Here is a 15,568-nt window from a genome sequence, read left to right as displayed (position 1 = left end):
TGACGATGAAGACATAAAAATTTTGGAAGTCGCGGCGGCGCGTCAAAAGGAGACCACATACGTTATATTCGTGGGATTTGGGTATTATTTTCTTGTTGGGTCGTTCTTACGTTTGCAAAATTGTTGGCCGCTGACGCCTTTTGCATCAACCTATTATTTTTGGGCAAATCGCCCGCCTCGAAGCCGGCAAAGCGTGATCAACAAATCAAATGGTTGGCTCGTTTTTTTTTCTCGTTTGGAACCCGCCGCGTGTTTGTTTTCGTACGTCTGAGATGTGATTATTATGGAAATTTGTTACTTAAACGCCGCCTCCTCGATGAAGGATAGATTTTAATAAGGATGACTAATGCTTTTGTGAGTGCAGTCGTTTTCGAGCCGCGCTTAACGATGTGAATCGAACAAAGATGTTACAAAAATACACACAGATTTAATTTAATTGCACTCTGCTTTTTATCAGAAATGCAACGAGGTTAGTCAGCGTCATGTATGGAGCAGAAAATCTGTGACAAAAAGTAGTTTATCACTGTTTAACATTGAATGCTTGTCTATGCAAATATAGCAGCAGCCAAGTCGAAGCTGTCACATTATGTAGGGTGTCCAATTAGCGGCGACATATTAGGACATTCCCAATTTAGTCAGCATGAAATCTGTTACCGCGAAATAGCTCGTAAAGACATCCGGTAACACATTAATCACATATGGCGTTAATCGACCACTTTATATTCAAAATGGTGTGCTACACGGTGACAACTCAATCTCGGCTTATTACGGACAGACTGACTAAGGCCAGGCTAATTTGTGGCCTCTAAAATGGACTTTAAAGACGTTACATTTTAACTTTATTGAAATTAAATAGCTAAGATTGAATAATTTGACTAGAATTTTGGTTTTAAGCTGGTATTTTATTTAAATTCAATTCAAATTATAAGCTATGACTTAATCAACTTATTTATTGTGTAGATTAGTTTATTATCTTGATCGTGTCGTAATAATAAGCTTACTTATTGGTCTTGGATTCAATTTCAATTTATTACATTTTTAAATGAAATAATTTACATTTTATGGAATATTCTCGAAATACTTTTGACTGCCCCGTTGGTCGAGTGGTCGCAAGGGCGACTGCCGGGCACGCACGGGGTCTCAGGTTCGATTCCTGGGTCGAGAAGATTACTGCTGAGCTACCCTTCGGGGATAAAAAGGCGTGACGTTACGTTACTTTTGACTTTGTAGTACACTAGTACCTAATGCAGACGTTTATGACTAATAACAAATTTATGTTTATTGTTTCAGGTTTAGAATACCTAAGTGCAGCAAGGAGCTTGCATCCAGAGTTGCATGCTGGCAGTACACTCGCTAGCCAAGACTTTCAACTTAGTTTAGAGGGTAAGACAACTATTTTGATAAAAAAAAAGCTCTGTATTCTTAGTAAGAGTTTGCGGCGATTGGCCGGCTCGAATAAACCAACCAATCACAGACTTCTAAAGAATGCAAATTATATAGCAATAGGCTCATCACTTATTACATGGGACTTACAACATACATTATGAAAAGTGGGTGTACATTGTACAGTGGCATTACGTGCAATAATGTGCACCTCTGCCTACCTCTTCGAGGATTAAAGGCGTGACGATATGTATGTTTGTATGTTACTAAAGAACATTTTGAGTACTTTATATGAAATTAAATCATATCTAGATATCAGTTAAAGTCCACCGGTTAAAGTCCTCTACGGTTGAACGAACAAACATAAATCATGTATTTTTATTTCTAGTTTCTAGTCTAGTAGTTGAAGAGAGAACTGTTAACGAAATTAAATCTAGGATGAACGATTTAGCGTGTAATTGGCTATAATCTTTTATCAGTAGCACGGAAGTAATTCAGTCGCTTAATAACTATGGAGCGGTTTTATATTACTCTATCAATCATCTGCAACTTATAATTTAGTTATCAATTTCCTTCAATAATAGTTGATTGACTTCTAAACTGTTTTTGCTAAAAATAATCTGGTCTAGATAGTATTTTGCATTTTTTTAGTGTCGACGTAAGGTAAATGTTATTTGAAAACAGTATCTTCCTCCTCCTTGCGTCATTTATACTCAATGCTGAGAGTCGTGACCCCGACGAATAACTCTCTGGTTAACTATATTTCGCCATATTCCTCTATCTTCGGCGATGTGGATGGCGTCGCAGACTGTGATATCCAGTGTGGCACGGATTTGGTCCGACCAACGTATCGGACTTATGCCCCTTGATTTTCTGAATTCAGTATACAGTAGATTATATTTTTAAATGTTGAGATAGATATTTTTAAATGTCAAAATCGATCGGAAGACATTATTGGCACATAAAATCAAACTAATTGTAAATTAATCCCTTCTCCAGGTTCAAGAATAGCCTCACCAACGCGGTTAAGGCTATCAGGAGGTGCTATAGGTGCATCAGCTAACCGCAAGAGAGCAGTCTCCTGGAGTCCATACTCGGCCGAGTCTCTGGACCTGGCGGCTGTGATCAGGGCGTCTCCCGCCAGCCTGGCTGTGAGAGCCCCGTCTGCAGCTTCCACGGGCAGCTATGGACACCTTAGTGCCGGTGAGTTTCAAGATCATTGGCACTCTTTTGGTATTTATTTATTGATGATTTTTTTTAAGCTTTTCGATTTAGTTTTATTGTTGGTTATACAACTTTCATTTTGTATTGCCTAAAGAAATGATTTGGTGCGTCTTACACTTAAGAAGCTAATACGTGAAATGAAGAAACTTATTCATAAAGTTTAGTTTACAATTTGTTTCGAAAATTTTTGGAACAGATGGTTTCATTCACCAGTATTCAATCTAATTAATCATGCATCACTAGCATATACTAGCTGACAGAAGTCAGATAGCTCTAGTACCAAAACTAAACATTTTTTTTTTCATTTTTCAGGAGCAATATCTCCAGCTCTATCTCTTTCGCACGCGTCTCTTGCGCAGCAGCTGCTGGCGCGGGGCGGCGTGGTGGGGGGGAGTGGGGTGCTGGCGGGAGGGGTTCTGATGGACCCTGCCCACCAGCAGGCTGCAGCGGCCGCTGCACACCACGCTGCGCATGCCCACCTCGTGGCGGGGATCCATAGGTGAGGAAATGTTACCAAGAAACGACTTTCGTTGGTAGTATTGGTTATGTTGCTGGTTGGTGTCGAAGTTATGAGTCATAGCTGATGTAATTATGTGTTTGTGTTGTTTTGTTGTCGCAGAAAAAGATTCGCAGCTCAAGTATGCGATGTATCGATAGTAAAGAAGCCATGCATAGCATGCATCTTTCCATATAAAAAATAGCTTAGCTGAGTCCGTTTCCACCGGTGCTAATTGAGCTATGTGTACCAATGAGTATGATTGGTGGAAGCAAAACCCATCCACAGCAGTGGATAAACTGGCTATATCTACTTATTAAAGAAAAAAGTTATTAAGTTGTCTATACTAAATAACTCCTTAATAAAGCAATTTTACATTAACTATAATTATTAGGTACATAACATTTGTGATGCCGGTAGCAATTACTCGCATCAAAGCACACTTCGACCTTTTCAACTATGCCCAGACGATTCTTATCTCTATAATTAAGAGGTTACGATTCATTTTTGCAAAATCGTGCCTTAAAATGTTTCAGGAATTTGTTAATCCTATGACTAAGTAAGATATCTTAAGTGATGTCAGTATTTTGGAATTTGTTAAACCTCGATTCGGTTCATTAGTGATTAAATGGTATTTGTAATCAAACTGTATGTAGTCTGTTATCTTTGAACTATAATGAGTGAAACCGCACTTAAGTGTGGTTAATTTCGAAATCGATTTCAAATAGGGTTTTATTAGATTAGTCATTGTTAAATTGCTATTCAGATGTAGGTACTCTTTGCCTGACGATATAATACTAGTAGACAAAGCATTACCTATTGGTTCCAATTTTGAAATTTTGAATTCATGGTTCAAAAGAGAAATTAGATTTTCCACGACAGAGAATAAATATTCTAAGAGAAGTAAAATATGGATTCGTAAATACGAGCAGGTACATAGTTAAATGTTGGAAAGCGGCTTATACCTCTAATATTGGAGAAGTATACAAGGATATTCGTCAAGAAGGTTGCAGTTTAGTCAACTAATCAATAAAAAATAAACTTATATAAAAGGAAGAATATAGCAGAACAATAACACAACATAAATATGTTCCCCAGATCTCACATATCATCCCCGACGCAACTCCTAATGGGTGCTCCAGTAGACGTGCGACCAGGGCTGACCCTGGACGGGACACCTCCTCAGCATTTGCAGCAGCCTCCCCAACAACCTGAGATCACCAGCGTCATGGAAGCTGATAGGTATGAATACAAGAGCTTTAAGAAAAGTAGATTTAGTTTTAATTTTAAAAGAAGAGACTGTCTCACTAAGACTGCTTTTGGTAAAAATGTCAATGATTGGTAACCAACTGCTGTTCAACACATTGTGGATTCTATTCCCCGTAAAGAACACTTCTTTGTATGTTTCACTTATTGTTGTTTCAGGTATATTATGTTTGTGAAATTATGTAATGTCTGTAAAGTACCTAAGACAAGACAAATCCTATGGTGAAAAACGTATTGAAAACAATTTTTTTTTCTTCCACAGTGCATCAGGCATGACGCAACGGAAATCCCCTCAAGGTCTGATGGGTCACCGGGAGAACCATCACAGCAACAAGCCCTTATCAGCGGCTGCTGAGAGCACCGTCCATGACGGTCTGGATTCCAAGGACGAACCTGGAGACTTCATCGAGACTAATTGTCATTGGGTGAGTATACATTGATACTACTGACCAAAGCCAGATTATGATCACTGCCAAGTAAGGCCTTCCCCTTCACGCTGAACAATGACTTGCTATTTATATCTGATGGCTTCTTGCGATTCTGATAATGTTTTCGTTCCACCTAACTGGAGGCATACCCACGCAACATCTTCCAGTCTTCGGTCATCACTCGAGGCTTTACCGTCTTACAATCAGTCTTCTTAGTGTGCCAATAAAACACCACGTTGCTTCCATATTTTTCCTATAATCTGATCATTTCTTTTTCCAGGTGGACTGCAAACTAGAGTTTCCAACGCAAGATGATCTGGTGAAACACATCAACACGGATCATATCCACGCCAGCAAAAAGGCTTTCGTCTGCCGCTGGGTCGGATGCTCCAGGGATGAAAAGCCTTTCAAAGCTCAATATATGCTGGTCGTGCATATGAGAAGACATACAGGAGAGAAGCCTCATAAGTGTACTGTGAGTATCTGATTATGTTTTTCTAATACCTACTGGTATTAATTTTATGAAGGTTCAAATGACTTTTTGAGTCAAAACTGCCTAAAAGACCAATGAAAGAGAACTTATACGAAGACAAAATGGTTTTTGGAAACTAAATTATAATTATTTTCCTTTATTGGCACTGTGATTAATAAAACTGCCGTTCATATTGAGGATCAATGAAGAGCTGACTCCATCTGGAAGTTCATGCATTCTATTCTATCGAAAGTTATATATTTCTTTATTAATCTTCACGTGTACCTTACTTAATTGTTACCTTATTCTTCCACAGTTTGAAGGCTGCTGCAAAGCATACTCCCGACTTGAAAACCTGAAGACCCATTTACGAAGTCATACAGGAGAGAAACCATATACTTGCGAATATCCTGGATGCGCGAAGGCTTTCTCAAATGCTAGTGACAGAGCTAAGCATCAGAACAGGACGCATAGCAATGAGGTAAGTTCCATTGTCATAACACATATATTTTTTAATCTTTATTAAATTAATAAGTTTTAATCATAGACTGATTATGTCACCCTCATAGGAATATTTATATAAATGAACATAAGACATCTTAGTTAGTGCAGGTAGATACTTTAACCATGACTAAATAAGTAACTTTATATCCCTAAATTCCTCTTAGATATTATGATATTATGAGGTCTGAAGTTTTATCTAACCATTTAGGGACGAAATACATTCGTTGGTAAAATATTTTTATGTAGCTTTTTTGTATTTTCCCCATCCCATGGACTGGTAGATTTGATTTTAACTGAGTGATACTATTATTTCAGAAACCGTACGTTTGCAAAGCGCCGGGGTGTACGAAGAGATATACGGATCCCTCATCGTTACGGAAACATGTGAAAACGGTACACGGAGCTGAGTTCTACGCCAGTAAGAAGCATAAAGGTAAGTTTTGTTTTATTTTAATAAAACGTAGATAGTGACAGAAATATGGCTTTATCGTCAATCGAATATAATTATGACAAAGCGCATGTATTGCCCCAAGTGTTGCAAGCGTTCATAGGCCACGGTAATCGCTTACCATCAGATAGACCGTGTGCTTTCTTGCCACTTTTTGGCTCCAACGATGACCAATGGGTCTCAAATCTCTCTTTAAAACTCTCTCAACTTATCATTTTGGACTCCAGTAAATAATAAAAGTAGCAATGAAACCACGAAATCATGCCATGAATCATGTAAATAGCATTTTGGAAAGATAATTATGATCCCTATATTTAAATGTTACCATCCTATTTTTCCAGGTTGCAGTCGTGGTGATGACTCAGCGGAATCAGGTGGTGGCGGTGCAGGATCTTCTCCCCGTTCAGAGGAGGGTGGAGTGCCCATTGGTGTCAGGGGACACACATCGTCAGCTTCAGTCAAGAGCGAAAGTCCAGCCTCACCCATACCACATGGATTACATACTCCTGCGCATCAGGTATTTGGGATATCTATGGTCATTTTGATCTTTACCATCAAATCAATCGTCTATTTGTGATATATGGATTTAATTGTTCTGTTTTGAGAAAAGGTTAAGTTTACATATCATGGGTTGTAACACCCACTTTTTACCAGTTATATCATGAGTCCAATGCACCTGATATACCTAGGCATAGTTCCCAACATGGAGTCAAAGGTGCTAAAGAATATTGTACATTGGGTTTCATGTGGAGACAAATGCTCCTAATTATGTATCATCTAAATGTACACATGAATGCAATAAATGATTTGAGTTTGAGTTTGACATAACTCTCAATACTGAGCAAATATTTAATGAATTCTGATTTGAAAGTGTTTTCCTTTTCACAAAAAATAAGAAAGTACCTACTATTCTAGGGCGGGAGAAGTCATTGGATCATTTTCCCCCCTCAAAAAAAAACCTACTATTTCACACCCAGTCTTCAGTAGAACAAGTTAGCTGATAAAAAGGATGTGATTATTACTAAATTAGATATCTTATTTCATCCACCAGCTGTCTGCCCAGTGTGGTGGGGACCTGGACTTCGGTGGCTCTGGTCTGGGCGGATTCGGGGATGAAAATGGTGCTCCTTACTTCAGGCTGGATGGAGAGGTAAGTCCTAATTGTCTTTTTGTTATTGTTCAGTTGCTAGAAATTACATGCAGTCCAAAAATATTTTTGTTTCGAAAATTAGAGCTTTTTGACTGTACGGTTAGTGCGGTGGCTGGGCAACCGGCTACCGCGTGACATGCAGCGTGTTCGATTCCCGCACTAGACAACTCTTTGTGTGATCCACAAATTGTTGATTTGGGTCTGGGTGTCATGTGTATGTGAACTTGTATGTTTATAAACGCGCCCACGACACAGGAGAAAATCTTAGTGTAGGAGGAAAGTTTAAAAAAAGAGAAGACCAGTTGCGTCCTTGAATGCGTCCGTGAGAACCTAATAATTCATTTGACTATATATATTTATTATAAGTTCTTAGCACATTTTATAGTAGAATTGTAATCAATGGTTTATTTCTTCCATTTTTAGGTGGAACAAGAAGTTGTAGGGGAAGTTGGTCAGCTACCCCTAATGCTGCGAGCTATGGTGGCCATCGGAGAGCCGCGTGCGCATCACCATGCGCCGAGGTTCGGAAACAAGATGGCTGTTGCGAGGCTGATGCCACCCCCTCATCCGGATATTGGGCCTGGTTAGTATTTAGTCAATCATCATCACCATCATTATTATCATCATCATCAGCCGAAAGACGTCCACTGTTGAACAAAGGCCTCTCCTTTAATCCTCCATGTAGAACGACAAGTCACCTACATCCACGCATAGTCAATCTTGGTACCGACCAAATCTGAACCTATGGTATTTGAATTAAGTATCATTATTCCTTTTATGGTTGGTTCTACCATTTATGCTTATAATTTCTTCAGATTTGATTTGAATGACCTAACATTCTATTCTGTCCTACCCTATCCTATTCTCATTCCTATATCTGTAAATGATACTAGGAACATATGTTCAGAGTCTTCCGATCTCCTGGTTTTTGTAAAATATCACCTGAAAGAAGACTCTTGTTACCTTATTGTACGAATCTTATAACTTCACACATCTAATAATCAGATATTTTATCAGCAGGCGGAATACCGGGCAGGACTGAGCTTGGCAGCACCAATGTTGCAGTTGAGTTGAAGACAGGAATTCCTAACACCAGACGGGATTCTGGCATCTCATCTGGCAGCAGCCTCTACAGTGCAAGGTAAATATATCATCCATTTTTGGTCCCAAGCTAAAAGAATCCTTATGGAGCTGTAATAAATCTGTATTTATTATGAACTTATTTTCAAGCTATTGCATAGCTTCTATCGCGGGCTTTAAGCGTGGAGACTGAATTCAGAAATTCCGTAACGAAAAAAACCTAACACTACCCACTCTTAAAACAATTTTATAGTTCATAATTGAAGTGGCGTCGTCTGGCAGCTTGACAAAAAAGTTCAACCAAAATTTAACAGGTGGCGTTACTAACGCATATATAATTGTAATTGCATAAGTTGATAAAAATATGCTATGCAATAGCTATACCGCGGCAGTCTCCGAGTGCCACACGTATTTTATTTTAATTTTCTCTCTTTCAATTCTTCTCATAGATCATCAGACATATCTCGTAAGAGCAGCCAAGCATCAGTAGTGTCGGGTGCGGTGGCGACCACGACAGGCGTCGCCGGGCCGCAGCGCCTAGTGTCTCAGCATACCACTGTCTATGACCAACTTTCACCTGACAGCAGTAGAAGGTAAGGAGATCAGCGCATTAGGAAAGTAAATTGCTATCTAGTGGTTGCAAGCTTAAGCTTATGCTTGCAACCACTAGGGATTTTGCCCTTAGGGGATTTGCAGCAGATAACTGCTGATTACTCGTATAAAGGGCAAAATTCCCGATGTAAAATTTCCAACATGTCTAAAGTAAATTAACTAAAAATCACGGTTTACTCACGTAAATTAATGGAAAAAAGGTCTACTAGTTTCGAGTCACAGAGGGACTCTTCATCATGAGCCCCGTGGGCAGACTCGAACCTAGTAGAGCTTTTCTCCATTCATTTACGTGAGTAAACCGTGATTTTCAGTTAATTTAGTATGTCTCACGATAGTTATTATAAAATTATGAGTAATGTAGATTTACTTCTTTTGGAAATTCTTAGTCTAGATCTGATTATACGAACTTCGACCCTATTACAAGGGGCAAAGGAAATAGTATCGAAAAAAATAATATATGGGTAGCCCAAAAGCTATTTGTACTGATGTCTTATTTTGGTCTAATACTCATATTAACCCGTCGTGTGCCGGAACACAGATCTACGCGAATCACAATGTATTTTCTATTGTATCTCATATATCGGCAATTAAGAGGTTAATCCACCATTTTTATTTCAGATCTAGTCAAGTTTCGTGTGTGGGTTATGCGCCAGCGCCGTCGTCAGCACTCGCTGCAGTACAAGCCGTCAGAACATCTCAAGGCAATCAGGTAAGACTTTATTTAGTCTTAGCTTAACTTCTTTAACATCATGATCAACATCAGTTCTTCATGATCAATAGGAAACATGATGATAATGAGCAGTTCCAATTTCTGCTACCATAAAATCCCAAATATTTAGTTTTATCATTAATCTTTATCATTATCCTTAACCGTTTGTCAGTGGTGTCTAAATCTTTATATATATAATTCTTCTGTAAGTGTGTATGTCACTGAACTTCTCTTTAACGACTGGACCGATTTTGATGATTTTTTTATGTGTGTTCAAGAGGATCTGAGAATGGTTTAGATTCACAATTTTGTCCGCCGGACAATGTTTTTTTTAATTAACTTTTAATTTATTAGTAGTAGTTGTTGATTTTGGAATGTTTTACATTGGATCCAACAGACGGAGCTACCATCGCAGTGTCAAATATTATGACGTTAGATATTGTCATAACATTTGAATAATAATTTTCATCAAAAGGTCCAGAATGTTTTAGCTTATTAAAAAAATATTTTCAAATTAAAGACGTGTAGCAGGACAACGTCTGTCGGGTCCGCTAGTTTCTTATAAAACATGCCGTAATGTCCACCTCTGCCTACCCATTCAGGGATAAAAGGCGTGACGTTGTTGCTGATTTCCTATAAATCCAATTTCAATTTTTCTTCTACTGATGTATCTTCCTTTCCATACCTAACCCATAAATTTGTTTTCCAGGCCGTCCTCCTCAGAGGAGTGACCTGTTCAGAAGTACGAGCTGAGGAGTTGGCGCTAGAGCTTGACCCCAACGTGCAAGTGAAGGAGGAAGCCAGAAGACTCTCGGAACAGTCCAACCTGAGCGACCAGGCTCAGTACCAGCACTACCCTTGTGGAACTGATGATGTGGTAAGTTATTGGGTGTTTATTCTACTTTACTGACTCAGCATTTCTGATTAACAAATGTCAAGCAACTATTAACAGCTTAACTGATGTGACTTTTTGATACATACCTACATAAATAAATAACCTCACCGCCTATCTCCCATGGGGGGAGGCAGAGACAATGGAACGCAATTGCTACGATTCCCACACATCTTTTTCGCTTCATCACTTTTTCATCATCTTGTTTGATACAATATTAATAATATTCCGTTTCTTCCAGGGTGATGCTCCTTTCCCGTTCAAGACCGAAGATGACCAAGACACGGTGACGTACAAGGAATCTCGTTCCAACTCCACTAACACCGTCGTCATCACCACGGCACAGGTCCACCATCCCAACCAGGAGGTCAATCTGGAACAGGTAAGATCATCATCTCGAACTTCATCATCTATTTAGTACTTGATGCATCATCTACTAGGTTTTGTACTGTTTTAGAGTTCATGTTCTAATAATATCTATTTTTCAGGTTGCCGAAGGTGAAATGGTGGAAAACAAGCTGGTAATACCAGATGAAATGATGCAATATCTTAACCAATCAATATTGGCAACGGAATCGGTAACACCAGCTAAAACTGACTCCACCAACCAACCTGAGCCGGAAACCTCGAAAGACAAGGACAGTGCTACCAAAGACAATGCAACTAGTGACGTCCCCAACACAAACAATTCCAGTGACAAAATCAGTGACGTAGCCACCAGTGACGATTCTCTACTTAAAAACTTAGGTGCCATAGGAAGTGATCTCAACATAAGTGATATTCCAGTCGATTTAAGATCTCTAGACGTTAGTATGTCGGGCAACAGCGGCTCCTTGCTCAACTCCAAGTCGCCTGATGATAAGGGTACTCCCTTACAAGAACAAGTGATACCAGAAGTTGTTCCAGAAAAATGTGAGAAGGAGTACACTAAACCACCTTCGAATAATGTACCAACGAATCCTTTGCAGTCATTGCAGACGATGACTGCAAACCAAACAGAACAAACGAATAGGATGAGAGCAAATCAATTACCTCAGAAACAGAACGCGATGAGTCCTAAAACTGTAGTCATGAATCAGAATGTGTTAAGTCCACAGAACTTACCGCATAGCATGCTCAGTCCACAAAGTCTTCCTCATAGTGCTATGAGTCCGCAGAGTGTGATGAGTCCTCACAACATACCTCACAATGTTATGAGTCCTCCCAGCGTGTACAACGTCATGAGTCCACAAAGTGTCATGAGTGTCATGTCTCCACAACACAATGCTATGAGCCCTCAAAGCATGCAAAGCTTGATGAGCCCACAAATGCCAAATCAAATAATGATGAGTCCAAGACACAACAACATTGGCAGCCCCATGTCGCAGAACATGGCTAGTCCTATGGTAAATATGGCTAGTCCAATGGGCCAAAATATAGCCAGCCCACATAGTCATGGCATGCCAAGTCCTATGCACCCTGGTCTACAAAGTCCTATGGGACAAGGAATGACCAGTCCCATGGTGCAAAATATGTCAAATATGACGATGAACACGCAGGTTCAAAACCAAAATCAAATGATGAATATGAACATGAATCAAGGCCAACAAATGGCAGTCAATCCAAACTACATGAACAATAGAAATTGTAACGCCAAGGTACCGAACAGAAATAACATGAATCAGTATCACAATCAACAATATAACCAAGCTCCGCCGTACCCAGTTCAAAATCAAAACATGATGAGAAGCCAAAACATGCAGCAATACCAGATGATGCAACAATACAATCAAAACCAGATGCCGATGCATCAAATGGGCAACCAGAACATGGTATACAACAACCAGATGAACTACCAACCAGTGAACTACACAAACCAAAGCAACCAGATGCATCCACTGCAAATGTCGAGGTCTTCGATGATGAGTGTGGACAACAGCGGTAACATGAGCAGAGGGACGATGAACAATTACTGTGAGCAGCAGAACCAATGTCCGCCGATGCAGAATGCGCAATACAATCAGAACATGCAGTATCCACAACCACCGCCATATAACTCGGTTGTGAATGCTGCTAATGTGATGGGACCGCCGCCTCCGAAGAACAACCACCAGTACAACCAAACAATGTTGAATAACAACCAATATTACAACCACCAGAGGCCGTACAACCAGTGGGACTACCCAGGAAACCAGTTCAACAAGCACAACATGCAAAAGTCTGTACAGAATTCCATGAACATGTCGACGGGTAGTCAAAAGCCGGTGAATGGAGCGAGAGTACCAATGAACCAGAATCAGATGAAAGGAGAACAGCAGACTGACTGCAGTATGAACAGCTTGAGGAGTCAGAACAACCCCACGAGTGAGGTCCAAGTGTGGGACATTTCTCAGTCGCAGATAGAAGCAAATAATGGAAGAAAGAAGAACCAGAATGCTAACACAATGAGACAAGAAACGTATCAAAGGACTTTAGAGTACGTGGAAAGTTGTGAGAATTGGAAGAGTTCAGAAATGGTGTCCAGTAGTACGCATCCGTTGCAGGGTGGTGACAATATGGTTGTAAACGATCTGCAAACGTCTTTGTCTTCGTTTTATGAAGAGAACCAATACCTCCAAATGATACAATAATTTTAATTATACATGCAACTGTTTGTATAACTTTTTATAGTGGTTTGTTTAGTCAATGCAGAGTCGGTGTAAGAAATGAACATTTTTATTCATATTAAGTCTTTGTAAGCAACTGTAGCCTTAGTACGAGTTTGCTTTACGTTTAAAGTAATCGAAACAAGAGCGCGTTTGGCGTTCTGATTGGCCGGCTTAAATAAACCAACCAATAAGAGCGCCGAACGCGATCTCGTTTCGATAGTAAAGAAAACTCATACTAAGGCTACTGATGTAAGTAAAATAAGTAATTTATAAGATTTGTTAATGGTGCACAAGAAACTAAAGGTTGTTTTAAAACTCTTCTCATGTCGAGACTGATTAATTTTATTATAAATTTTAAGGTCTATTCTTTTGGCAAGATTTTTTTCTGTGTGAAAGTTAAAAATGGTTTTTTGAGCAAAGCCGAATTCAAAGTCAATGTTTTTATAGAAGCCTTTGATATTTGGATTTTGAATGAAACGAATGTTGATACAATACATTTTGACATAAAAAAGTACATTAGTTTTTAAAATAGTTTGTTTAAAAGACATGTTTGTAAGCAAGATTGTACATATCTAGTAGATTACGTCTTCCAGTTAGATAAGGTGCTTATTATAATTAAATTTACATATTAATTACTATGTATACAGGTATGTAAGTGCCTTCAAATGTACATAAAGTGTTGTACATAAATATGAGATCAGTGCCTTAAATTTTGGAATAAATACTTTATTGAAATCCATTTAAAATAATGATAATTGGAGATCTTTTATCACGTAACTTGACGTTTTCGTAAATAGTGATTGTCCCTAGTAACCTAATTCTCTTGTTGATATTATTATCTGCTCAAAATCAGTTTCGTCTGTTGCCCGCGCCAACAAAATGGCGCCACTGACTATTCTGCAATTGTTTATTGCATTTATTTTAATCTATAAAATAAATTACAAGCATAAAAAAAGATCTCTGCAAAACAAGTGATCCATGAGATTATTAGTTAGAAAAATAAATTTAAAACAAAAAATAAAAACTGCAAATAAAAATAGAAAAATCTTTGTACAAAATAGACGAGAATTTTTTAGAATTTTTACAGATCTGTTGTTGAATTTTAAACTTTAAGTAACTATTAATAAAATTGTAATTAGTTCATTTTTGTAATGTGTATGTAAAATTAATTTTTAAAATGAAAACGGATCTTTGTTTTTAATAACATTGAATCTCTTTTTTTCATATTGAGATTATTAGTTATAAGTAATTGTTAATTTTTATTTAAACCAACGCACAAGATGGTTGTAAGAATTGTATTTCTCTAATAAATTATTTGTTTTTAATGTTTGTTTACGAACAAACTGGGCATCTGTGACGATATTTTAATGAAACTATTAAATAAAATTTTCTTATTATGAAAGTATTTTGGTGATTTTATTTTTTACCTGTTTACCATAGTAATGACGTTGCCTCGTGTCTCATCTCGAGGTAAAGAGGGGCAAATATAAAAATAAATAAATGTTATAACGACTGTCCGACATGTTTGTTGTCTCACGAAAGTTGTTGAGTACAAAATCTAACACAGAGTACAAATTTAAACTATCTTCTAGTTTATTTAAATCTTGCTACTGAAAACTTTATTTAATTAGGTATATGTACCTAAAATGTACCATCAAAGTGAATAAATCAAAGTTTGTTTGTTAGGATATTTGTCCGCCAGTTATGCTGAAACTATTAAACGGAATTTGATGAAATTTGGTACACGGATAGGGTATGAGTTGACATGGGTAATAGGATCTTTTATCAGAAGCTGGTGGCAGAAACTAATTATTGTAATTTATGTTGGGATAATAGTGTGTCATGCTTTGTTTTTTTTGAGATGGAAAAATCATCCAATGACAATCTCCCGCCTTGGGTGAGGCGAGAGGGAGTGTCAGACTCTTACTGACTAAAATTCACCCCGTTCCTACTCCTGCTTTTCTAGCCGGAACCCCAGTAACCTAACCCTAGCGGGTTGCCACCCGCTAGGTAGTCAGTAGCAGTACCTATGTAATGCTAGACTATCTTGTTAGTTCTATGATCATAAGTGTTACTACCAAGCACGAAGGCCTATTTTCAATCGAGATTGGCATTGAAGACGGAACATCTTCAAGCCATATTAATAACTGGCACAGTCAACAGTAAGCCAATACCACAGATTAAATATCACATGTCAACACCAGATGAAAAGCTTTTAAAATGTCATCGAAATCCCACTTCAGTAGTTCAAAGTTCAAGCTGACATCGTTCGTACTT

At 38.4% G+C, this 15,568-nt stretch overlaps 1 protein-coding gene across 5 annotated transcripts in view; it reads left to right on the top strand.

Moving 5' to 3' along the window:
- LOC118280610 (zinc finger protein GLI4) overlaps positions 1–14,696 on the top strand; it is a 104,459-nt gene extending 89,763 nt beyond the window's left edge. For 2 of the 5 annotated variants that reach the window (XM_035600805.2, XM_035600803.2), the window contains 17 exons: positions 1,291–1,383; positions 2,383–2,586; positions 2,920–3,106; positions 4,202–4,345; positions 4,632–4,794; positions 5,078–5,272; positions 5,586–5,750; positions 6,089–6,206; positions 6,563–6,738; positions 7,252–7,371; positions 7,795–7,954; positions 8,389–8,512; positions 8,901–9,044; positions 9,682–9,772; positions 10,482–10,649; positions 10,906–11,046; positions 11,153–14,696. In XM_035600805.2, coding sequence (XP_035456698.2) covers positions 1,291–1,383; positions 2,383–2,586; positions 2,920–3,106; positions 4,202–4,345; positions 4,632–4,794; positions 5,078–5,272; positions 5,586–5,750; positions 6,089–6,206; positions 6,563–6,738; positions 7,252–7,371; positions 7,795–7,954; positions 8,389–8,512; positions 8,901–9,044; positions 9,682–9,772; positions 10,482–10,649; positions 10,906–11,046; positions 11,153–13,273 — 4,514 coding nt within the window. In that variant the 3' untranslated portion in view covers positions 13,274–14,696. The remainder of the gene's footprint in view (positions 1–1,290; positions 1,384–2,382; positions 2,587–2,919; positions 3,107–4,201; positions 4,346–4,631; positions 4,795–5,077; positions 5,273–5,585; positions 5,751–6,088; positions 6,207–6,562; positions 6,739–7,251; positions 7,372–7,794; positions 7,955–8,388; positions 8,513–8,900; positions 9,045–9,681; positions 9,773–10,481; positions 10,650–10,905; positions 11,047–11,152) is intronic. The other 3 variants (XM_035600808.2, XM_035600807.2, XM_035600806.2) reach the window with 3 other exon arrangements.
- Positions 14,697–15,568: the final 872 nt, after the last annotated feature.

Source organism: Spodoptera frugiperda, chromosome 16 (assembly GCF_023101765.2).
Source record: "Spodoptera frugiperda isolate SF20-4 chromosome 16, AGI-APGP_CSIRO_Sfru_2.0, whole genome shotgun sequence".
Classification (NCBI taxonomy): Eukaryota; Metazoa; Arthropoda; class Insecta; order Lepidoptera; family Noctuidae; genus Spodoptera; species Spodoptera frugiperda.
This window is presented reverse-complemented; position numbering and strand designations above follow the sequence as displayed.